The sequence below is a fragment of the Anopheles cruzii genome, chromosome 2, assembly GCF_943734635.1.
Source record: "Anopheles cruzii chromosome 2, idAnoCruzAS_RS32_06, whole genome shotgun sequence".
NCBI classification, from domain to species: Eukaryota; Metazoa; Arthropoda; class Insecta; order Diptera; family Culicidae; genus Anopheles; species Anopheles cruzii.
In genome coordinates, this window is record NC_069144.1 from 6,360,622 (window position 1) to 6,381,567 (window position 20,946).

At 50.5% G+C, this 20,946-nt stretch overlaps 5 protein-coding genes across 6 annotated transcripts; 3 read left to right on the forward strand and 2 right to left on the reverse strand.

Moving 5' to 3' along the window:
* Nucleotides 1-5,611: 5,611 nt before the first annotated feature.
* On the forward strand, nucleotides 5,612-7,055 carry LOC128267850 (uncharacterized). Of its 2 annotated transcripts, none has more exons than XM_053004798.1 (4): nucleotides 5,612-5,698; nucleotides 5,952-6,065; nucleotides 6,123-6,296; nucleotides 6,364-7,055. In XM_053004798.1, exons 2-4 carry the CDS (start codon nucleotides 6,060-6,062, stop codon nucleotides 6,751-6,753), a joined length of 570 nt encoding a protein of 189 aa, XP_052860758.1. In that variant the 5' UTR covers nucleotides 5,612-5,698; nucleotides 5,952-6,059; the 3' UTR covers nucleotides 6,754-7,055. The 2 variants fall into 2 exon arrangements, with proteins under 2 accessions (XP_052860758.1, XP_052860757.1); XM_053004797.1 differs by lacking the exon at nucleotides 5,612-5,698 and adding an exon at nucleotides 5,809-5,853.
* A 315-nt stretch (nucleotides 7,056-7,370) lies between these two features.
* Nucleotides 7,371-8,540, forward strand: LOC128276448 (uncharacterized). Its single transcript, XM_053014912.1, has 5 exons — nucleotides 7,371-7,416; nucleotides 7,479-7,578; nucleotides 7,643-7,774; nucleotides 7,846-8,240; nucleotides 8,302-8,540. Exons 1-5 carry the CDS (start codon nucleotides 7,371-7,373, stop codon nucleotides 8,496-8,498), a joined length of 870 nt encoding a protein of 289 aa, XP_052870872.1. The 3' UTR covers nucleotides 8,499-8,540.
* Nucleotides 8,541-8,709: 169 nt separating this feature from the next.
* On the reverse strand, nucleotides 8,710-9,747 carry LOC128267960 (uncharacterized). Its single transcript, XM_053004928.1, has 3 exons — nucleotides 9,527-9,747; nucleotides 9,074-9,456; nucleotides 8,710-9,009 (listed from the first exon to the last, which is right to left on the reverse strand). Exons 1-3 carry the CDS (start codon nucleotides 9,706-9,708, stop codon nucleotides 8,825-8,827), a joined length of 750 nt encoding a protein of 249 aa, XP_052860888.1. The 5' UTR covers nucleotides 9,709-9,747; the 3' UTR covers nucleotides 8,710-8,824.
* A 601-nt stretch (nucleotides 9,748-10,348) lies between these two features.
* Nucleotides 10,349-12,123, reverse strand: LOC128267618 (uncharacterized). Its single transcript, XM_053004502.1, has 5 exons — nucleotides 12,004-12,123; nucleotides 11,450-11,543; nucleotides 11,243-11,377; nucleotides 10,792-11,177; nucleotides 10,349-10,652 (listed from the first exon to the last, which is right to left on the reverse strand). Exons 1-5 carry the CDS (start codon nucleotides 12,059-12,061, stop codon nucleotides 10,462-10,464), a joined length of 864 nt encoding a protein of 287 aa, XP_052860462.1. The 5' UTR covers nucleotides 12,062-12,123; the 3' UTR covers nucleotides 10,349-10,461.
* Nucleotides 12,124-14,701: 2,578 nt separating this feature from the next.
* Nucleotides 14,702-18,705, forward strand: LOC128276459 (lysine-specific demethylase 4A-like). The gene is made up of 4 exons (XM_053014922.1): nucleotides 14,702-14,824; nucleotides 15,709-15,890; nucleotides 15,956-16,079; nucleotides 16,150-18,705. Exons 1-4 carry the CDS (start codon nucleotides 14,702-14,704, stop codon nucleotides 18,703-18,705), a joined length of 2,985 nt encoding a protein of 994 aa, XP_052870882.1.
* The last annotated feature ends 2,241 nt before the right edge of the window (nucleotides 18,706-20,946 follow it).

A 20,946-nucleotide genomic window follows, 5' to 3' on the forward strand; every position in this document is an offset into this window, starting at 1 on the left:
CGTTCTCGAGAGGGCGCCCCGCACTGCAGGCCGTTTTAAAAATAGTCCTCCCAAACACTCCCGGGACCAATTATCAACGGGTGCGGCCGTGGTGTTGAGTGATCTACACCGGCCCATTTCGCATGGTCCATCCTGGTCGTCAGGGTGGGACACGGCGACTTTCGGTTCTTCCCCGGCGGGGTTCTTCGGTTCTTATGATGAACAGCAGCAGCAGGAGCAACAGCAGCAATGGGGACCAATTAGTTGGAGCGTGAAATGTTGGAACTGGCTGCAGATGCAACATCAAAGCGCACGGTGGCAAACATATTTTCTGCGCTATTTATACAAAGTGCTGCGCATAATTTCACTCCTCAGCCGAGCCGCCGGCCGAGATGTCAGCCTCGGTTCCGTCTCGGCCACGACTCGCGGAAGACTCGCACCGCCATCGGGTTGACATACTCCGCGGCCTGGGCCACGGCTGATACCTCACTTAACTTTGTGGCCACATCCCCCAGAGGGCGCCACGGGCCCTAGTGTGGCATAGGTAATTAGCTGCGAAACAAATCATTCTGGCGCGTCAAAGTCGAGGTCAAAGTTCGACTTCCCTGGTAATTAGAAGACGTACGCGTTACGCCGGACGGGGACGACACTCGGGACTAACTCCTGGAACTCTTGCGACGGGGCGGGGTGGACGGGCTACCTTAAGCGCCGTGGGCCGGGAATCGTCACGCGTCACGGTACACCGGCGTATCGGAAGCTAAATTTAGCCGCCATCCTCCGAGCACTCCGAGCATGGTGAAGACTCCGGATCACCTCCCAAGCTCTGCGTCTCCCGAGCTCAACAAACCCGACACCCTATTTCTGGCCGCCCCGGTGCGCGACAAAAGAAATTAAAAAGTGCGCCAGTGTGTGGTCCATCTGGGCGACGTCTTTGATCTGTCGCTCTTCCTTGCTGTGTCAAGTCGCAGCATTTCGACGGTTCGGCCTGGCCGCCAGGGCCACGGTGTAAGTATCTAAATGAGTGCACGCGCCGTCTCCACAGACACACAGGGACACGCGGGTGCCACACTCTCGGGGGATGGAGTTAAGAAGGTACTCTAGAAGGGAGTTCCCACATCTTGGCGGTTTTGAGTTGATGGCTTTTTTGTGATTTCGCGCCCGAGAAAGGGCGGCTTCTCTCGAGTACACTTTCTTCACACTTTTGCGAAGAAACCGTAAGAGGGTGAAACTCAGAAGTGGCTTCGACGAATCGATAAAATAATAGCGTTATCCGTGTCCCTTCGGTTCAGACATTTCGTTCCAAAACGGGAGGGGCGATCGATCGATGCCGTTGCTGCAACCATCAGGGTCGAGTTTCATCTCGTCACAATGCTTTCAGAGGAACCTCGGAGGGGCTAGCGTATTCCCATTTTATTGAATCGTGTCATCTAGTTTTGACATAACGATAAGACCCTTTTTATTCACTTTCTGCTGCCATATCGGTTCGATTTATCATCTTTTTTGTCAGTTCCTCGGCTCGGAAACCATCACGTGAGTAATTAATTAAATGGCATGCCAAAAACGATTGGCGCGATTGGCTGTTGCAAAAGCCAGCGTCCGAACGGATGGCTCCAGCAAAGTTTGTCCGCGTCTCGCCGCAACGCCGATGATCGGGAAAAGTTTGTCGGAAAATCTCACTTTATGGCCACTGCGGACATCCGACTGGCGCCAATCGGAATTCAATCGGAAACGGACGTGCATTGATGGAACTGAATAAACGATATCGCCGCACGAGCAGCACGTGGAAAGTTTCTATATTTGACGTAATTAATCTACGCCCGATCGCCGGAGAGAGACAAACAGTTTACTTTTTCCAGAAAATGTTCAACTTTGAAACAATGGTGTTTTTATAATTACTACATCCAAAGAGCAGCCAAAAATATTTTCAGAAAAAGCTCTCTACTCTTTTGCCATATTAATTATGCACATCTTGAGGATGTTTGCTTTCGTTACAGAATTGTGGCAGCTCTTGGAAGCCACAAGAGCGGCCCAGATCTTATTACGGCACCACGGCGGTAATACCTACGCCTTTCGACGAAAAAGCTAGCACACTGAAGCTCAACTTTTCGGCGAACTAACTTTCCGACAACCGACAGCAGCAGCAGCAGGACCACATTTAAAACTACAACGGCACGGCGCAACGATGACTTGTTTGCCCAAAAAACATATGCTTCTTGGAGCGCCTCGGTTCTACGACAAGCTGCCACGGGCGTGATTAGATGGTTAGAGCGCCAGAGTGCGGTACACCACCGGGATCAGTGTTCCAGCCAACCCGGTGGAGACTGCCTACGGGAGACCGACCGACAGTTGGGACCTAGAAGAAAGGCTAAACTTTCGTCGAATTTTGTCGAAAAGTATCCTCTTGCTGTTGGCTTTAAAATGTGGCGGAACATGATTAGTGCGCCCGCCCCGGTCATATCCGATCTCGCCCAACTGTACCCGGGCAAGGGGTGGATCCCAAAAGGCGGGGACAGGTGTTTGCTTTGCGAGAATATGTTCCAAACTTTGCGGCCGCAAACCCGGAGCAAAATTATCATACCATAAGACCCAGACCTGATTTCATCGTAACAATGCGAGTTCACAAATCAGCCCCGATTGAGTTTGTGTTATATTAAACTGTGTTTTACTCAATGCGGGAAAATTTGTATCCTGTCTTTCGCCCCAGCCCAAAATGACCCCAGAGGGAGCCTCCCTAACTTTAGGGCGCAAGTCTTGAGGAACTCTGGCGGCAGCTTCCATTCTAGTGACACATTATGTCGGTAGCCCGTCTCGGTTCGTTCACCCGACACTCGGTAATTAATAAATTATACGGCCCGGCTTAGGGCTGGCCAATCACAGGCCGGTAGTGCAGCATCTCAGGCAAAGGATCCCCTTTTCTGTGGGTTATAATTACTGCACAGTTTGCCTAACGATATATCAACGGTAGGATTTGGAAACTCTCAAATGGGTTCCCTTCGCGCCCCAGTTTGCCAACCGGATTGTATCTGCAGTAAGTCTGCGTGGGCCGTTCGTCTTCCAGCACATTGAACGGAACCCTAATAGAACACTTTTTTTTACTTTTATCTCCGACATTTCCGGCGGAGACGTCTTGGGGAAGTGCTTCCTAATCAGGGTGTGATAGATTACTCAACGCAAGACTGCCCCACGGCTAGACTCCTTTACCGACCGACTGACCACAGTTTGGCTCTTCAAATGCTCCATTACGGAAACGAAAGTTGTTTGAGGACATTATGAGATAACAAGATACCGGCCAATCGGCCACCAATTTTCCCAATTTGTGTTGTGGTCATAAAACTGTCTTAAAAATCATACGAGAAAATGATTCTATCCCTTCTGGCCTTCGACCTGAAGGTCCAGAATCCCCAATATTCCTTGCGTTTCATTAGCCAGCTCAGAATACACGGTCTCCCCCCGGAATCCCTGGTTGGCCGGTGCTACCATAATTTCGGTTACCCATCCCCAAGCGTTGCAAGGACCAAAAGTCAACGACTTGGTACGGTTTGGTTTGAAACTTTATGCAGTTCAATCTGGGTTCGCAAATGGGAAAACAGCCCTTCACGATGAGCCACGGGTATTACAACGGCCCTGGTCCGTCCTAACCACATGAAAGACTCACGGACGCACACATGCGTGCGCTTGCGTGATGTGATTCAATGCGTCCGACGGCATAAGTAAGGATTAGAGACCATTTCTCCCAAACGGAGCCTCCCTCGCAATCTCCGGCCGGTGGATTTCGGGTGTGGGGCTAAACCAAACCCAGGCATCCCCACCCAGGGCAATCCAAAACAAAGCATAATCCGCCAACCTAACGCATGGCAACGAAAATATAGATTTTATTGTTGTGTGTTGTCTCGCGCCCGGCTCCCGTTACGGGTTGGTGGCGCCGCCGCCGCCGCCGCCGGAAAGGTCAAGCAGAATCACGGCGGCGACGGTGGCCGGAACACGGTGCTGTGTGGTCAATTTCACTCACCCACCATCAACACAAAACTCGTCCCCTTCAGGCAAGCGAAAGAAAAAACGAATGTGGGCGATGCAGCGAGATCCTAAGCCACATTATCGCCCTCGTCAGTATCATTAGGTAACGGTTATTACCGCTGCCCACTCGAGGGAAGGATAAAGCCCGGTTGCCGGCGACGCACTCGATGTCCGGAGCGGGAGCCCAAAAGTCTTATCCTCGGTGCGGAGGGTAGCGAACTCCAACATCCTTCAGCAGCAGTAGCAGCAATATCCTTCCCTCGCAAGGACCTTCCAGGAGTTTGTGTGTAATGAAGGTTCATGTGGCAATCCCATAACAAGCTGCTTGTATTAAATTATTTATTGGCTCTCGCTCTCGCTCGCTTCACCTTCCGCAGGATAACGCACCGTCAGCGCCGTCAGGACTTCAATTCCTTTCTCCAACCAAAACAAACCGAAAAAACCCAAAACCCAAACCCGGATCAGCACTCAGTCGATGCAAAATTTAGCCCCCCGCAAAATCCATTCGCATGCGTTCCGCGTCCCGTGCCGGGCGCGCGTTTTACACCTCGTAAACTGCGGGATTCCCTTCGCCCGGGCACGGGGCGTTTGTTTTATGCTACGCGAGAATAAAATACACTTCTTGCGGGCCACACGCATATGTGTCTGGGGAGGAGCCGGCCCTGCGGCTCCTCCATTTTGGTGGCGATCAAAAAATTCAACGACCAAGACGAAATTTACTATCCCCATGACTCCTCAACCGTTCGCGCGCGCGTGGTGCAGCGCGGCCGAAACCCAAACGGGGGCCACTTTGCACCATGCGTAATGATAATTTATGGAAATGTGATTTCTCTGTTTGTTGGGCGGGGGCCTCGTTTCGTCGTTCCGCGGGCCAATATTAGGCCAATTTTTTCGCAGTGATGCCATGGTGAATTCCCTTCACGGGGGAAAGAGTCCTTATGTTTTTCACCCCTCTGCTCGTACATATTTGGATGACTTCGGTTTAGATTGGTACAATTCGCGAAGTGCGCGCGTGAAATTGAATGTAACACACAATGGCGCGAGCGGTTAGCAAAGGCGCATTTTGTCAATTACGTACGTTATTCGCCAATGGATCGTTTCTTGCCCTTGCCCATAGGTCTTGAAACAAGGAAAATGGCAAAAATTTTTGTCTTTCTCAGTCCCGAGAATTTGAATCACGGTCTGCTCTTTTAATTCAAAGCGAATTCAAATGATAGACCGATCAATACAATTGTGTGCAACTTTCGCGCCGCATGCAATCTCGAACGGGACTCGCGTACGGGATGGAATTCTTTGTATGGCCAAACAATATGAACCCCACTTAAGGCTTACTTGGCGAAACGCGTGCCTAATGGAGAAATAATAATAATTATTATTATAAGTTCGAATGGAGGGGGTTATGAAAATAAAGGTCATCTAATTAAAATTGGTAAATGTAAAGCGAAAGTCCAAGCAAGTTCGGTCGAGTCAGTTGTCAAAAGAATTTCTTGCACGGGACCTTCTTGCGTGCTTTGCCTGGTGCTCTGTGAACGTGCTCCGAGTGACGTCACAATTTATGACACCTGCTCTTTATTTACATTTATATCGCAGCTGAGTTTGTTAGGTAAACGTCCAAACATAACATTGGAAATATAGATTTCCGCTTCCGATTTCCCTTGCCCTGTGCCCTCCGAAATCGAATCATTTGCGTTTCATTTTCCCTTCAGTAAGTGTCGGTGCGAGTGGTAGCGGTCAGTGCCAAATGGCGCGGTCACGGAATTGCTAACTTTGCTCCGGCAAGTCAAGCTAGCCAACACAAGACCACCCGATAGCCTTTTTTTTTTTTTTACGTTTCCTTTGGCGTCTAAACACCCTGCCCTGGTAATTGAGCTATTATTATCCTCTTTATATGTTACGACGGAATACCCGGAATAGTTGTGCAGATTTTGCCCGGTTCATTGTGGTTGATCCCATTCCAGAACGTATGCATTAATTGATTGGATGCCAAATTGCGCCGCCAAAGCTATCGAGGCTGTACTGCATTAGATAAGAAACCACCTACCGATAAGAGGCTATCACCACACAAGATGCAGGTAAGGGCTTCCACACCACAGCAGTCCATGACCCGGCGCTCATCCTTTTCGACGCAGTCGAATGTGGAAAATTCGGTTTCAGATTCCTCCGTTCGGATCGATCCCAATCTGATGCGCCCAACGAAGCCAACGACGGAGACGGAAACGGACAGTGAACAGGACGAGATAATAACAAACAATAACCATTACAACCGGCCTGTGCAGCAGTACCCAGTGTGCAATGCGTTTCAGGTTCGTTACTGCTAAATGCTGGATGGCGTGGATGGAGTGTAGCCTCATTCTCTTCTGTCCACCGCAGGTAACCCGTTATCGTCGAAAGCTGTGCTTATACACGCAACAAATGAGAATGCAACCGTACTACGTGCCCCACCGGACGCGCACGAAAAGTGAAAACTCGGATCTACCGCTATCGGCTGGCCCCGAAACGGCAACGGACGCTGGGCCGCCCAGTTTGCCCAACTCAACGTTGATGGAAACCGGAGAACCACCCACCACCTCCACCATGGACATTCCCATGAACAGCGCGGCACTGCTGAGCGTAGCTCGCAGTAGGTACCCGGTCGTGATGCTAAAGAAGTACCGCTCGCTCGAGGACGTCCGGGTGGACAATTCGCTCGAAGGCTCGCAGCCATCGCACGAAATGGAATTCGTTTCTAGTCGCATCCAGCAGCTAAAGGTTCAGGAATAGAAAGTTACCGATTGGACTGTACACGAAGCACCGACGATGCATGTGCTCTTAAGGCAACACGAATGACCCCAAATCTCTTACGACACGCGTCAGGATCAGCTGAAAGTTGAACGTGCCACCGGTGAATGTCGTCACCAAAACTATTGTACTATAATCCGAAGCCACTACCGGCTCTTAATAGGCGTTTTTACACCTATACTATGTAAATGTGTTCCGTTTCCGTAATGCGCTAAGTTGCAGTATTTGGTAGTGTGACTGTGACAATTTAATTTTAATATACATACGAAACTTTGTACTACCGATCTCTACTGTCGTTTCGATTGTCTTTACCAACGTTGGCAAATAATCGTTAATCAGCGAAACAGCGTCACGTGAAATCACGAAATCGCTCCGACGATCGCTTATCTGGGGCCAAGATCTCGTGCCAGACCGATAGCACCCAAACAAACCGGGCGCCGTTCCAATCAAAACGAGGTTGTAGTATTTCAGTTTCTTCGTGCGGTTTGCCTCTGACGGAAGAGTGGCTTCAGCAGATGGTGTGAAGCGAGTGCGCAGACGAATCATAATCGCGACCAACACCAACGACGACCTCGAAAGGTGTCCGATCACTTGTTAGAATGCTGCACCGAGTGCTTCTACTATCTATCGCCGCTATCGGCGGGGGTAAGAACTTCGTTCCGTACTTTGCTCCTTTGGAGCTTCCACTGACTTATCGTCCTTCGTAGTCCCCACAATCTTCGGCGAATGTCCCGAGCCCACGAAACACTACACAACGATCGGATGTGTGGCCAGTGTGCACCAAACGGCCCAAGGATGCCCTCGTTGGTTAGTAGTGCGAAGCGAAAGCCCCTTAAAATTGAGTCACCAAAGCCTTTTCCACCACGCATAGGTTCGATTGCTCGGAGCTGGCGCAGCGCACCAGTGATAAGTGTTATCTGTACGGCAAAAGCTACCAATTGAACGATCACGTACCGGACGAGAAGATCAAGCCAACCTGTTCGGCTCTCTGCACATGTCAGAAGTTGGTACCGAGCAAAGGGCCGGCGTTCGAACGACAACTAACCGCTGTGGATCTCTTGCATCACTCCACAGGAATGCCCGGGGTATGGCAGAGTTTCACTGTGGTCACATCGATTGCCCGGAGTTCCTGGCACCACTGGCACTGAACCGCGCCGGGTGTGTACGGCAGTACCGCGCGAACGAGTGCTGTTCGTCGCGGCAGGTTTGCGGTGAAAAAAAGTTTCACCTTGCCCGGTGCACGCTGGACGGCACCCGGTACTATGAAGGCGAACGGATGGGCTTGGCACACGATCCGTGCCTCACCTGTATTTGTTCGGCCAACTTCAACGAAACGCAGGATCCACTTTCGCAGACGAAATGCTACACGAACGATTGCCCGTTTGAGCTGACGTCGCCGTCGGTGCTGCTGAGTGGTGCCGCACCGGTGTACTACGGCCGAGGATGCTGTCCTTGGGAGTGGCGAATGCGTAAGTAGTGTGAAGCTAGCGATGGGACATGCGTTAACATCCTGATCAACCTGGTTTGCAGCCAAACCGGAAGACCGTTTGCAGGCAAACGATAACGACGACAATGAACTACGATCAGGTTCGATCTATAGATGTAGGTACGGTAATTTAACCTTGCACGCCGGAGAGTCCCTGGTGCCCGATGTGACCTCCCACGGTACCTACGAATGCCGGTGTTCCATTCCTCCGATGGTGCACTGCATTTTGAAGCCAACGTGATGCATTTAGCTACATTTAGCTGTGAAATTGAATAGGAAAAGTGTATGCTTCCTGAATGGAACAGAATTTGAACATGTGACACGAATATTAGTTTATTGAAAACGTTTCTTGTCCATTTTTCGAAAAGATCATTAGCTCTATCAAACCCAAAGCATCTTCTACGAATGGATACACAGAGGAACCACGATTTTCGCCGTTCATCAGGAAGAGATATTGTTGATCTACCAATATCACGTAACCTAATAACCGTTATGTGCAGCGTGTTATAATAAATGTAATGCAAAGAGTTTATTGTTGTCATTTTGACCCTTTTCGATTATCCCGCTTCACTTTAGCACACAATGCACTAAGGGTGGAATCGCACACGTGCAAGCCATTTTCTGACCTTCCCCAGTAAGCTGCGAGATGTCCAAGGAGTCGCCAACGTTGAGTGTTAGCTTCCCGTACTTACACTGCCCCTGTGAATCTGCGGTCGGCTTACTGCCCTTCACGATTTTGTCCGTCTCTTGAGCTAAAATAGTCGGAAAAACAGACGATTATTCTCAGGTACGGTGCCTTCCGATTAATTAACGTACGCAGACGCCATTCCCACGGGCAGCAGCGATCGGCCTTGTACACCGGCGCGCCGCCACCATACACGTGCTTCTCCTCGAACAGCTCGAAGCCACAGATCGTGTCGTAACAGCTCGGATCGCTGTCGATGGCGCTCGCGTTGAAGCCCTTCGTGCAAAGGCAACTGCGGCACTTGTTGTCCTTGAAGTGAATGCGCTGACCCTCCCGGTAGATCTCATTCTCCAGCTCGCACGTGGCCAGCTTGTCGCGCTCGGCGCCGCACACGGAGCCCGCCGCGCAGCACTTCTTCTTCTTGTACTGCCGCAGACAATTTTCGTGATCGAATCGGTGGAAAAATTCCGGACAATCGACGTGAACGCAGCGGAACTTGGCAAACGGGGTGGCGCTGCAAGCAAACAGCGGATTCGCATGAGTTGCGCCACTAATTCCCAGCGATTTGTTTTTTTCCTACTCACCCACGGCAGTAGCATAGGACGGAACAAAACTGGGCCACCTCTTCGTCCGGCACCGACTCGCTGATGCTGTACGTTTTGCCGTTGAAGTAACACTTTGCATTATCGTGTGCGCTCAACGAGGGACACTCGTAACGTTCCGGGCAGCCGGTTGTGCTCGTGTTGCCGACCGGTGTGCAGCCCATCGTTTTGTAGTGGGCCAGCGGAACATCACAACCGAGGGCTCCTGCGGCTGGACATATTGGGCGAAGATCATTAGAAAGATCTCTAGAAAAACACCTCATTTGCGTATATAGTTACCCCACAAGCCACAGCAGAACGCCACAAGAGGCAACCAGCGCATTGTTAGACGATCGTGATCCAGCCAACCTTTCAGAAGGTTCAGTGTCGAACGACTGATTAGGTGCATCGCATTCGGACTGGAACTGAAAACCTGATTCCTCCCGACGATGACCCGATGATCTCATCCCGAGAAGCCGAGGATCACAATCAGTTGTTTCCAGAGTGAGGTGTAGTCCCAACTAAAGCCACTGCTCTCGCTCCAAACGATCGTTGGCATAAGTTCGCTCGTGAAAATTCCGAGGGAGATGCTTTTGTCCGCTACTGTAGAAACACTCTCTCCATTATCAGTTCAGTTCAGTTCAGGTTGTGTTGAGTGTTTGGGGAAACCCCACCCTCGGGGGACTACTCCATTTATTTCCAACGCCTGTTGATCAAATATTTGCGCTAGTGACGATCATTACCGGGTTGGTTTCGGCGCTCGGTGAATTAGGTACGGTCTTTCTTCGGTGAAATTCGGCAAAAAGTGACACAGCATGCAACGAGTTACGTTGTTTGTTTGATTTATTTCGCAAATCTGCAACTCTTACATCCTAAAACTAAAACACGTTTCCCGAATGGGCGCCTGGACTACAACGCGAGGTAAGCCTTGCCTCCTTCTAGCAATCCTCTCGTTGTATACAGTGCGCCAACGGAGGAATGGTGCACTTGCACTCCACGCACTTATCGTCACTGGACACACCGTCGCCCTTGTTGAGCGTCAGTTTGCCAAACCGGCACTGCATGCCCGGCTCCGGGTTAGCCTCCGGTTCGGAACGCCCGTCCGCGATGACCGTGTCACTGTCGCTCGCTGCGAAGCGGTGAGAGAAGAAAGTGAGAGAAGCGTGGAATACATTCAAAATGTCGGCCGATCACTCAATCCATCAATCAACCGGTTGATCGATCGGTCGATCGATGCGAGATGATGTAAGCCACTGGGGGGCACTTACGGCACTTCCACAAGATCGGACAGCAGCGATCGTTGCCGAAGTAGATCGGTATGCAGCCCATCGCCAGGCGATCGCCAGCGTGCAGCTCGATGCCACAGTGGACCTCGTGGCAGTGCGGATTGTCGGCGATCGCCGTCCCATTGTCGAAGCCTGCCTTGCAAAAGCACGTGCGGCACGTGTCGTTCTTCGGGTACATCCGCTGGCCCTCGTAGTACTGCTCACCGTCCAGGTAGCACCGCTCCAGCTTCGCCAGCTCGGCCCCGCACACCGTATTCTCGGCGCAGCATCCGTGGCGCGCGTACTGGTGGACGCACTCCTCCTTCGGGCGCGCAAAAAACTCCCCACAGTCAATATGGGCACACTTGAACGAGGCCGGCTCGGTCACACTGCGGATCGGGGATTTGGGAGTTAGCACAAACCGGAAGCAGATCGCCCAACCCGTGGCACTTACTTAGAGCAGAAGCATGCCGGTGAACACGAGTTGACTTCCTGGTCCTCCTTCGACAGCCGGGCGCCGGCCTCGTACACGGTGCCGTTGAGGTAGCACTTGTTGCCATCGCGATCAGTCAGCTCCGGGCACTCGTACCTTGGTCGCGGGGAATGAGTGTGTGTGTCAGCGAGCAGCATCGTTGTCGGCGTACGGTGGCGGAAGACTTACCTTTTCGGGCAGCACTGACCTTCTTCCACGATCGGCTTGCAGCCGAGCTCGCTGTAGTGTTTGGGCGGTGTCCGACACGGTTCATCGCACGCTCCTGCCGGAAACGGAAGCAAGTGCATTAATGTCACGTGCCAAGGCGGAAGTTGCTAGGAAGTCGTTAAAAATGCTATCATCGGTGATCGTTATCAGTCAGATGGATTAAAACATGAATCAGCACCCGGTTTTACTGTGCCAAACGTCATCAGACAGCCAGATAACGATCTTGCGTAGGCGGTGGTTCACGAGCATAAGCACACAAAGTGTGATTGTGCCTTTTGGAGGCCATCGCGATGCGACCAACGACGGTACGCGTCAATGACACAACACTCCAGCTCGCCCGAGTCGATGGAGACTGGGGGTTCCGTTCCCCTCTTTATGCTTCGATATGCGACGCAAAAACCGGTTACGAGTCGATCGATAGAGCGAAGAATGACACCCTCCCCAAGAAAGAAATGGCCCCCAGCGGGCCCCACTGAAACGTATGCAATGCTCCACACGAAGGTTCCACACCGTACCGTGACATAGGCCAACGAGAGCGCCAACCAGCGCCAGACCGGTAGCGATGTTCCACATGCTTTCTTTGGTTTTAGGTTTTTCTACCAAACGCGGCCACTTCCTGTTTCGTCACGGCTGTCACAGCAGTAGCACACAGGAGGCTCTCGCGTTAGAAGATGGAATCGGAGAGGACACGCACGTGAGGTTCACTTGGTTCGCGGTCGGTTACACTACTAACTGCCGCTCGGCGGATTTCGAAAACTTTTATACCAACGAGAGGGTTACCACCTGGCGAACTACGATCGGAGAGACCCGAGAGAAATGAGACAGAATGGCGGCGCGATCGCGAGAAAGCTTCCGACGAATCCGAGATCCGGAACAATACGGAACCCGACCCCACGGCCGAGAGAGGAAGAAAGAGAGAGAGAAATACAGATACGGAGAGTACGCGGGGGGTGGGTAAGAACCGGGGCAACCGCCGCCATCGATCATGCTCAAGGCTTTCAAACCGCGCCGCGACCGAGCTTTCGCGCAGATCGCGTGAAAAATGTGCGTGATCGTGGTGGGTGGTTGATAGGAACCGAACGGAGATCATTTTCGGGCGGTCTTTTTTGACGAACTATTCCGGTCGGCCCCACCCCCATTACCTTCCGGTGTCCCTGGGGATGTTTGAGTTTCAAAACAACACGAATTTGGATATTCCCGCCGCGGCTAATACGGGCGCAGTGTGAATGTGACCTTTCGTGACGATAATTGATTGGCCATTGCCATGCCCAAAACGGCATCGACCGAAGCGCGTCCACCGACGGACCGATTGTTGTCGGCAGGCGACACTAATCACGCGTACTCCCCCACATCCTGTTATGTTGAATTGTCGCATCAGTTTAAAAAATCCGTAACGAGGTTTCGCTGCAACGCAATTCCCAACCTGGAAGCTCGTCGCCGGTCGTTGAGATGCCGTTCCTCTCGAGACTCCGAAGAGCCACTACATCCTTCCAACGACCTCACCGGGTGACCTTCTCGCGCGGCGCATCCGACGGTCACGTTCAAAAACTTGTCGCCCGGGATTGGAAATTTTCGTTCTTGACATTAGAAGTGCAAAGCGTGTAGTGAACCGGCGCAACCATGACCGGATGAAAAACGTGCCGTGCCGTAAAGCGGGGCCTTTGACGAATGGTGGTTCATCTGCGGGCGGGTGATTGCATAATGATGTGTGCCCTATCGGAGGTTGCAGATTGCTAAAATCGGTACGATGGCGACACCGCGCCGCAACCTTCGGGCACGCAAATTATGCTCCAGTTCCGGTTCGGATCGCAACTTTTGTCATATCGCCCGCTCGATAAGATATTATTTCTGGTGACGAAAACCGAGATATCGGGAAACCGAGTCAGCGTGCAAATGTGGTGTTTGCTTCGAGTTTTTACCATTTTACGCAATTCTCTGCAAACAATGCAGTATATTGTTTCCTTTATTTACGTTTGTTGGTTGGCGAGGGTGTTACGAACTGTGCCGTATTTATACAGGTAAGAGTAGTAACGTTAAATTCATGATCAACAGACGGTTTAAAGAATGCTGATAGTCAGTTTCCCCCCATCAGTAAGCCTCCATCAAATAACCGGCGTATTGATTTTACCTTTTTACAACATACTAGCTACAAACTTTTTAAAACGCATTTTTTTTATTAAACGCATACCTAGAACATCGAACGGAAGGTAAACAATTCACATTCGATGTTTTCTACGATGCCGGAAAGATTGTGCCTTTCTCAGGTTGTGGTTCTTTAATCGATATCAAGTTTATTTAATCAATTTTATACTGAAATTATGCCATCAAATCTCAATTTCGTTTCTAGTTTATTTATTTTTTTCAAATCTGAACAGACTCTTGAGAAAAACGGATCGGTTGAATCCCCGTACCACCGACATTAAACGCCGCGACGTAGCACTCTCTTGCTGTCGGAGAAGAGAGAAAAAATGCTTGGCACTTGCAAAAACGAGAGAGTTGTCTTTTCAGAGCGATCACAACCAAAATCGAAATCAAGTGAGCGTGGTGTGTGTGTGCATCGCTGAAAACAATGTGATTTCGTCGAAACAATTTCATCAGATATTTTACAGCTAGATTGTAAAGTATCCGCCACTTAAAGTCTACGTTCTGGCTGGAGCATCGTCCCGGGATCAGGTAACTACACACCAAATCGTGTTCAATTCCGTCGGACAGCATCATTTCCTCCATTTTGTTGGCTGTCCGAAGGGTGCCGTCGGGAGCATCGATTAATAAATACTTGTTCCGTGCGTATCGCCCAAAGCATCGGCACCGTAGTTTTAATGCTTAGCGCAGTGTAGAAAGGTGAAAAATTAGTCTGAACTTCACAAATGCTGCGGAAAGGGACTTTCTGTGCATCTTTTGGACGGGTGCGCGCAGGAGCCGAGAGTGTGGACGGACGGTTAGGAAGAACGTTAGCAGTGGTCACGTAGGCCAGTATAGTGTTTTTCTGTGCAGATTGTGAATCACCGTTCGGTGCGCTGTGTTGTTTTTGGTTACCCTTCGCTTCCCGGGGGCTAAGCACTCGGAGTATGATGTAATAGATAAAATGATAACGAAAGATGTTAGCGGAGAAAAAATAAAAATAAAACCTAACCTAACCTAAATTATAAACTAACCCTCGAATATCCGTCTTATTTCAGATCGGAAAAAATCGCCCGCAGCAATCAATAAAAAATGGCAGAGGAGGAACGCACCAGAATACAGGTTTTTAGACCTACCTGGGAAGAGTTCAAAAATTTCTCAAAGTACATCGAGTACATCGAATCGCAAGGAGCACACCGGGCCGGCCTAGCCAAGGTAAGCCACGGCTCGCAATGCACCCGGCATCTCATTCCCTGATTTTTTTACACTGCTTAATTTGTTAAGGCCTAGCCCTGCCTAATTAAACTTAAAGTTTGAAACAATTCATTAGGTTACCCAAAAATGCAGAGTTTTACCAAATTTCGCACTCTGCCCGATTTGTTTACAAGCACGATGCATCTGCGATGAAAAAACCTATACTTTCTTGTTTATCACGCTTCCACGCACACCACCACACACACGCATGTGGGAAGTTCGGTTTTCACGGCTTTATTCGCGTCAGATAGCCATTTTTGTTAAATATGTTGCTCTTGATCGGCACTGGAACAATATCGAATGGTTCCAACATTTGTTTTCTGTCTCAACAATCCCTTTTTTGTTGTTTCACCGCCAAACAGCTGATTTTGACAGTTCATATGTCACTAACACTAAAGCATCGGCTACACGTATTGTGTAAGTGGTGGTGTTGTTTTCCTGTTTCTTGTAGCATTTTATGCTACACGTGCATTTTATTGTTATTTTTTTGTATATATTCACCCTCAAAAGCACAATAGACCAAACATATAGGAGTGTTTTCCTGGTCATGGCCATGGTTGCGTTTCACGAGACCGGCGCGACAATGGGGTTGGCGCGGGGTCAACAACCCGACCGGTAAAAAGCACACCATTACAGAAAGTATCAGAGAAGAAGAATGAGAAAAAGAAGGAGTGTTTTACATTATCGCGTCGTTTTTGTTGGCTGGTTGCGTGGCAACACCATCTCGCACCGGTACACGCACACATACACACTGTTGTTGACGCGCATTGTAAACATTGCGTCTAATCGTAGTAAACATTGATCCACATAAATGGGCAACTAACGCGCGTTCCGCTGTTTTTCAGATAATACCGCCACCAGAATGGATCCCACGGAAAAAAGGATACGATTTGGAGGGAATCGACTTGACCATCCCGGCACCCATTTGCCAGGTTGTGGCCGGCAAACTGGGGCTCTATCAGCAGATCAACATACAGAAGAACCCGCTCACGGTGTCACAGTTCGCCGAGCTGGCCAACACGGAGCGGTAACTATTGGCCTGGAGGCCTACTAGGAAATGGGTTCCATAATCGGTCTCGCTGTCCCTTCCAGGTACACCACACCAAAGCACTTTGATTTCGAAGACTTGGAGCGAAAGTACTGGAAAAACATAACCTATGTTGCCCCGATCTATGGTGCAGATGTTTGCGGAAGTATTACCGATACGGATTGTGATGTAAGCGAGGCGACACCATCGGCTCACGGGGCGGTTCCCTAAATTCGCGGTACGATTTGCTTTTTTGCAGGTTTGGAACATTAATCGCCTGGGAACGATTTTGGACTACGTCAACGCGGATTACGGTATATCGATCGAGGGTGTGAACACGGCGTACCTTTACTTCGGCATGTGGAAAACCACATTCGCCTGGCACACCGAGGACATGGACCTGTACTCGATCAACTACCTGCACTTCGGGGCACCGAAAACGTGGTACGCCGTGCCGCCGGAGCACGGCACGAAGCTGGAAAAGCTGGCCAACAGTATGTTTCCGGCCAGCAACAAAAGCTGTTCGGCCTTTCTGCGCCACAAGATGACCCTCATCAGTCCGCAGATTCTCAAGCAACACAACATTCCATTCGACAAGATCACACAGGAGCAGAACGAAATCATGATCACGTTCCCATTTGGGTACCATGCCGGGTTCAATCATGGGTTCAACTGTGCCGAGTCGACCAACTTCGCGATGCCTCGGTGGGTCGAGTACGGCAAGCGGGCCACGCAGTGCTACTGTCGTTCGGATATGGTGAAAATTTCGATGGACACGTTCGTGAAGCGCTTTCAGCCGGAAAACTACGACGCCTGGATGAACGGTACGGACTTTGGGCCCCACCCGGAGGACGCGACGCGCGTGGTGGGCCCTCCGCCGCGGTACATTGAGGAAGACGAGGGCATCGAGTCGTTCTCGGAAGAGGGCGATCTGACGCCGATGAAGCGGGCATGCAACGCGGTGGTCTGCATTCCGAAGCTGTCGTTCAAAGAGAAAAATCCCGATCTCGATCTGAACGACATCCAGAACAACCCGCACCTGTCGGACGAGATCAAGCAGTCCCTGTTCATGACCGGTGACGAGTACGATTCCGAGGCCGAAGAGCACAAGACCGAGAACGAGGCGACACCGACACCGGCGGAGCCGCCAAAGTTTAAGACCTCATCGTACGATCCATTCGACGACGACGACGATGATGACGAAGACAGTTCGTCGAAGAAGGGTAAAAAGAACCGCCGGAGGAAGGTGTCGAGCGACTACGATGACGATTGGTACGAGACCACCCGGGGTCGGTCCAAGTCCCGCCGCAAGGGTGGGGCCAGCAGACGGGGGAAGCAAGCGGTGGACGAATCGGGAGGCCTCAAAAGTATTTCGAACGATCCGGCCCGGAAAGCCGAGCTGGAAGCCAAAAAGAAGGAACGCGATCTGGCCAAAGAGATCCGCCAGCAGCAGATGTTGGAGAGGAAGCGACTGAGGGAAGAGGAGCAACTGCGAAAGCGCCTCGTCCAGGAGCGGCTGAAGCGTGAAGCGATCGAGCGGCACAAACTGCATTCGCGGCCGAGTTCACTTTGGAATCAGGACCTCCCGGGGATTGCTACTGATCCGTTAGACGTTTTTATTAAGGTGCGAACCTACCCGGGTAAAAACCCGCTACATAAGGCGCAACCATCGGCCGGGACCAGTACCATGCCATCTTTATCGTCGGCCAACGTGATAAACATACCAAGACCCGCACCGTCGATTTCGGCCAATGTGATAAACATACCACGACGACCACCGCCGTCGACTAGTTCCTGTGGAAGTTTCAATTCCAGCTTCTATATGCCACCGGTGGTGAAGGTATCGTCTGGCTACGGTCATCCGCGATTCGTGTCCAACAACCCAAATTCATTCACACGCCCGCCGGTGGTCCCGATTAGCGGTGGCCCGGTTAGAACGGTTTACAGTGCACCGGTTGTCCGAATTAATCCCACCTTTGGCCCCAGCGGAACCACTTCCAGTTATTACAAACCGACCGTTTATGCCGGCGGGAACGGCGGTACCGTTGGTGGAAACATTCCCATGGCCCACGGGAGCAAAGTAGTGCCACCATCGCTTTCCTACCTACTTCCAGCGGCGCAAAAACCTTCACCCGAACTGTTCGAAAAGCGCGATTTCTCTACCGAATTTCATAACTTCATCGAACAACAGAACTCAGAAGCCACCCTCGTTGAGAGTGGTCCCAGTAAAAAGCCGTCAGACACCGGAGGGACAACCCTAGACTTGCGGATTCCGTCAGTAAAGCAAGAGCCGCCGTCGGTCGGTAATGATGGACGATCGTTGCTGCGGCCGGTACTTAAAGCTACCTACAAACCAAAGGTACCGCCTACGGCCAGCGTCACACCGATAAGGCAGATGGTGCCCGACGGTTCGCTGTTTCCCGAGACCATTGCGCGGGGCGTGTCAAACGGGGTGCCATCTTCTCCTGACCCTGCAGTACCGGTACCACGGTTAGTGCCAATACAGCAAACATCCCAATTGGTGGCTCGGTTACTGGCACCACACAAACTGGCCAAGGAAGTCCCCGTAGCACCAGCACAGTATTTAATCGGTTCGTGGCAGTCACACAGTGCCACACAGTCCGTTCTCGATAATCGACCACAGTACAGTGGCGCGGTCCGGACCGTCGCCGAACCGAGTGCCGGTACCGTAGAATATACTCGATCACAGTATAATGACGTTGTCCAAACCGTCGACGAACCGAGTACGATCTTCTCAACGATCTTGAGCGCCTTCGAATGGCCATCAACGATTGGCCCAACTTCCTCCAGCTAATCGCCTGTGCGGTGGCGCACTTCAACCCACAGGATCGCAACCCGTTTTGCAATCCTTACCTTCCCTTGCCCGAACCGCGTCGGTTTGGTAGATTTTAAACACACTTCGCTAGAACATTTCAAACCTACCCCGTACCAAATATTGGAGCGTAAAGATCTTTCTGGATCGCGCTCGTGCCCTGTTCAATCATGATGACACGCGCAGTGGGAGACTTGGTAGCTTTTAACTTCATTTTTGCCATCGTGTTTGGTTTTAGTTTGGAACTTACAAGAAAGATGCAGCACGAGGACACCCGAAATCGGGGAATTTTCCTAAAGAACTAGATGCAGACTCTCAGGTTTTGGCTAGGTTTGTTTACGGGTGGTCCCTTACGATCTCTCCGTGCGTGGTGGCAACCCCCCCCCCCACACACACACACGAACCCCGCACCCGCACGAGCACTGATCGCAATACTGATAGCAAGATTAATTATTGTATGAAATGATGTGTCTGAAATGATTCGTTTTAAGTTCCGACCACTTTTCACATGAAGTGAAAAGGTAGTGTTAGCAAACAGTAATTGTAAACCAGCTCGAACGGTAAGCTATATAAACATTGATAAATACAATTGATGAAGCTAATCATCATCAAACTTCATACTGTGTCTGCTTAATCTCGTACCATCTTTTCAGCATGGAAATTACAACATGACAATAAGATTACAATAAAAATGGTCACTCTTTGAACTTTTTTCCACGCCTTCAGCGCACCGCAAGGTGCCGGCGAAGGCGTGGGGAGAAAGCCGAGAGTGGGTTCGATCGTGATCGGTACGGTTCATTGATCGGTTCGGTTCTGACCGCCACGTCGTCGTGTATCTCGTGTTTTGTATCGTTACCGTTGCAGTCGCTAATTTCCGTGACTCCAACAACTGCGGCTGGATCTGTTTCTGAAGGGGAGATTTTATACCAATTTTTCCTCATTTATTTATTTACGAAGTGTGTTCAATAAGTTCTGATAATTTTGCATTTACGCGGTCTACGTATGTTGGATTTTCGAAAGTTTCGTTCAAAATGCTGTTAAATTCATTTCCCTCCCTTCCTTGCGGCATGCGCACATTTTCTGACCAACCCAACGGAACACTTCCTACGGTCGCTATAAATAGTCGCACTGTTTGTTGCGTTTGAACCGCTTCCGAGAGCCGTAACGAGAGCGTTCTGCAAGTAAACATACCATTTTCTTATCACATTTCGCCGGAGAATACAGGAACGACGAGCAGACCAACAGGAGACCAACGAAAGCCGGCGCCAATCGTCTCCGGTGGTCAGTTGCGGTTGGTGTGTTCTGGCGTTCGAACGTACGAACCATCTGGCGTTTGGCCGGCCAATTTCGGATGGTTTGTTGTTCTGCTGTGAATGTGTAGCGAAATAGGAAACATTATTTTCAAATCATCCAGAAACGCAGGTAAAGTTCTGGCTTTGGGTTGTTTTTCCATCTTCGTTTGGCTGCCAAGAAAAGTTATTCCAAGCTCCAAGTGACGTACCAGCGAATAGTTTAAAATAAATAGATTAATAGCAATAGGTAAATAGGTTAATAGCAATCGGATCAGTAACACATCAACTTCAGAGTGTATTTTCTATAAGCTGGTGCGCAATATGCTCCGAAAACGATCCCCATAATGACGACCAAAAACAAGTGATAAAAATATCGCTGACTCAGCGCGCTTCCGCTCAGTTAAACGTAACCCAGTACCAAATAAAAAAGTAACATTCAGCCCGATGGAGGCGCCTGGTTCGTGGCGTGGCGATTTGTTCTCACCTGCACTTGATCCGGTTTCGCGGATCATTTCGTGGAAAGCAAGCACGCATTCGCATTTAGCACCCCGGACCCGATCCGTGTCAATCGGCAGCGAATCTGATTTCGATCACGTTGTGCGATGTTTCAATCCGCGGCAATTCGGAATGGACACGTTGCGCATCGTATTTTTATTTGTCCCGCGATGAGATACTGTCTGCACTCGCCCGTAAACGATACAATATTTGAAATTAATTGGCGGGCCAAACGACGCGTTGATGGCCAACAGATGGTACCGAATGTTGGCCCGTTTAAATTATCATTTTTCGACCCACTTCTTGCCCGCGGGACAGGTAAATAAATTTGTTTTATTCACAGCCACGAGGGGGGCAAAAGAATGAAATATAGATTGCAGACTACGGTCTGTTGGCGCGACCACGGAGGAGTGCACTCTCCACTCACATTCCGCAC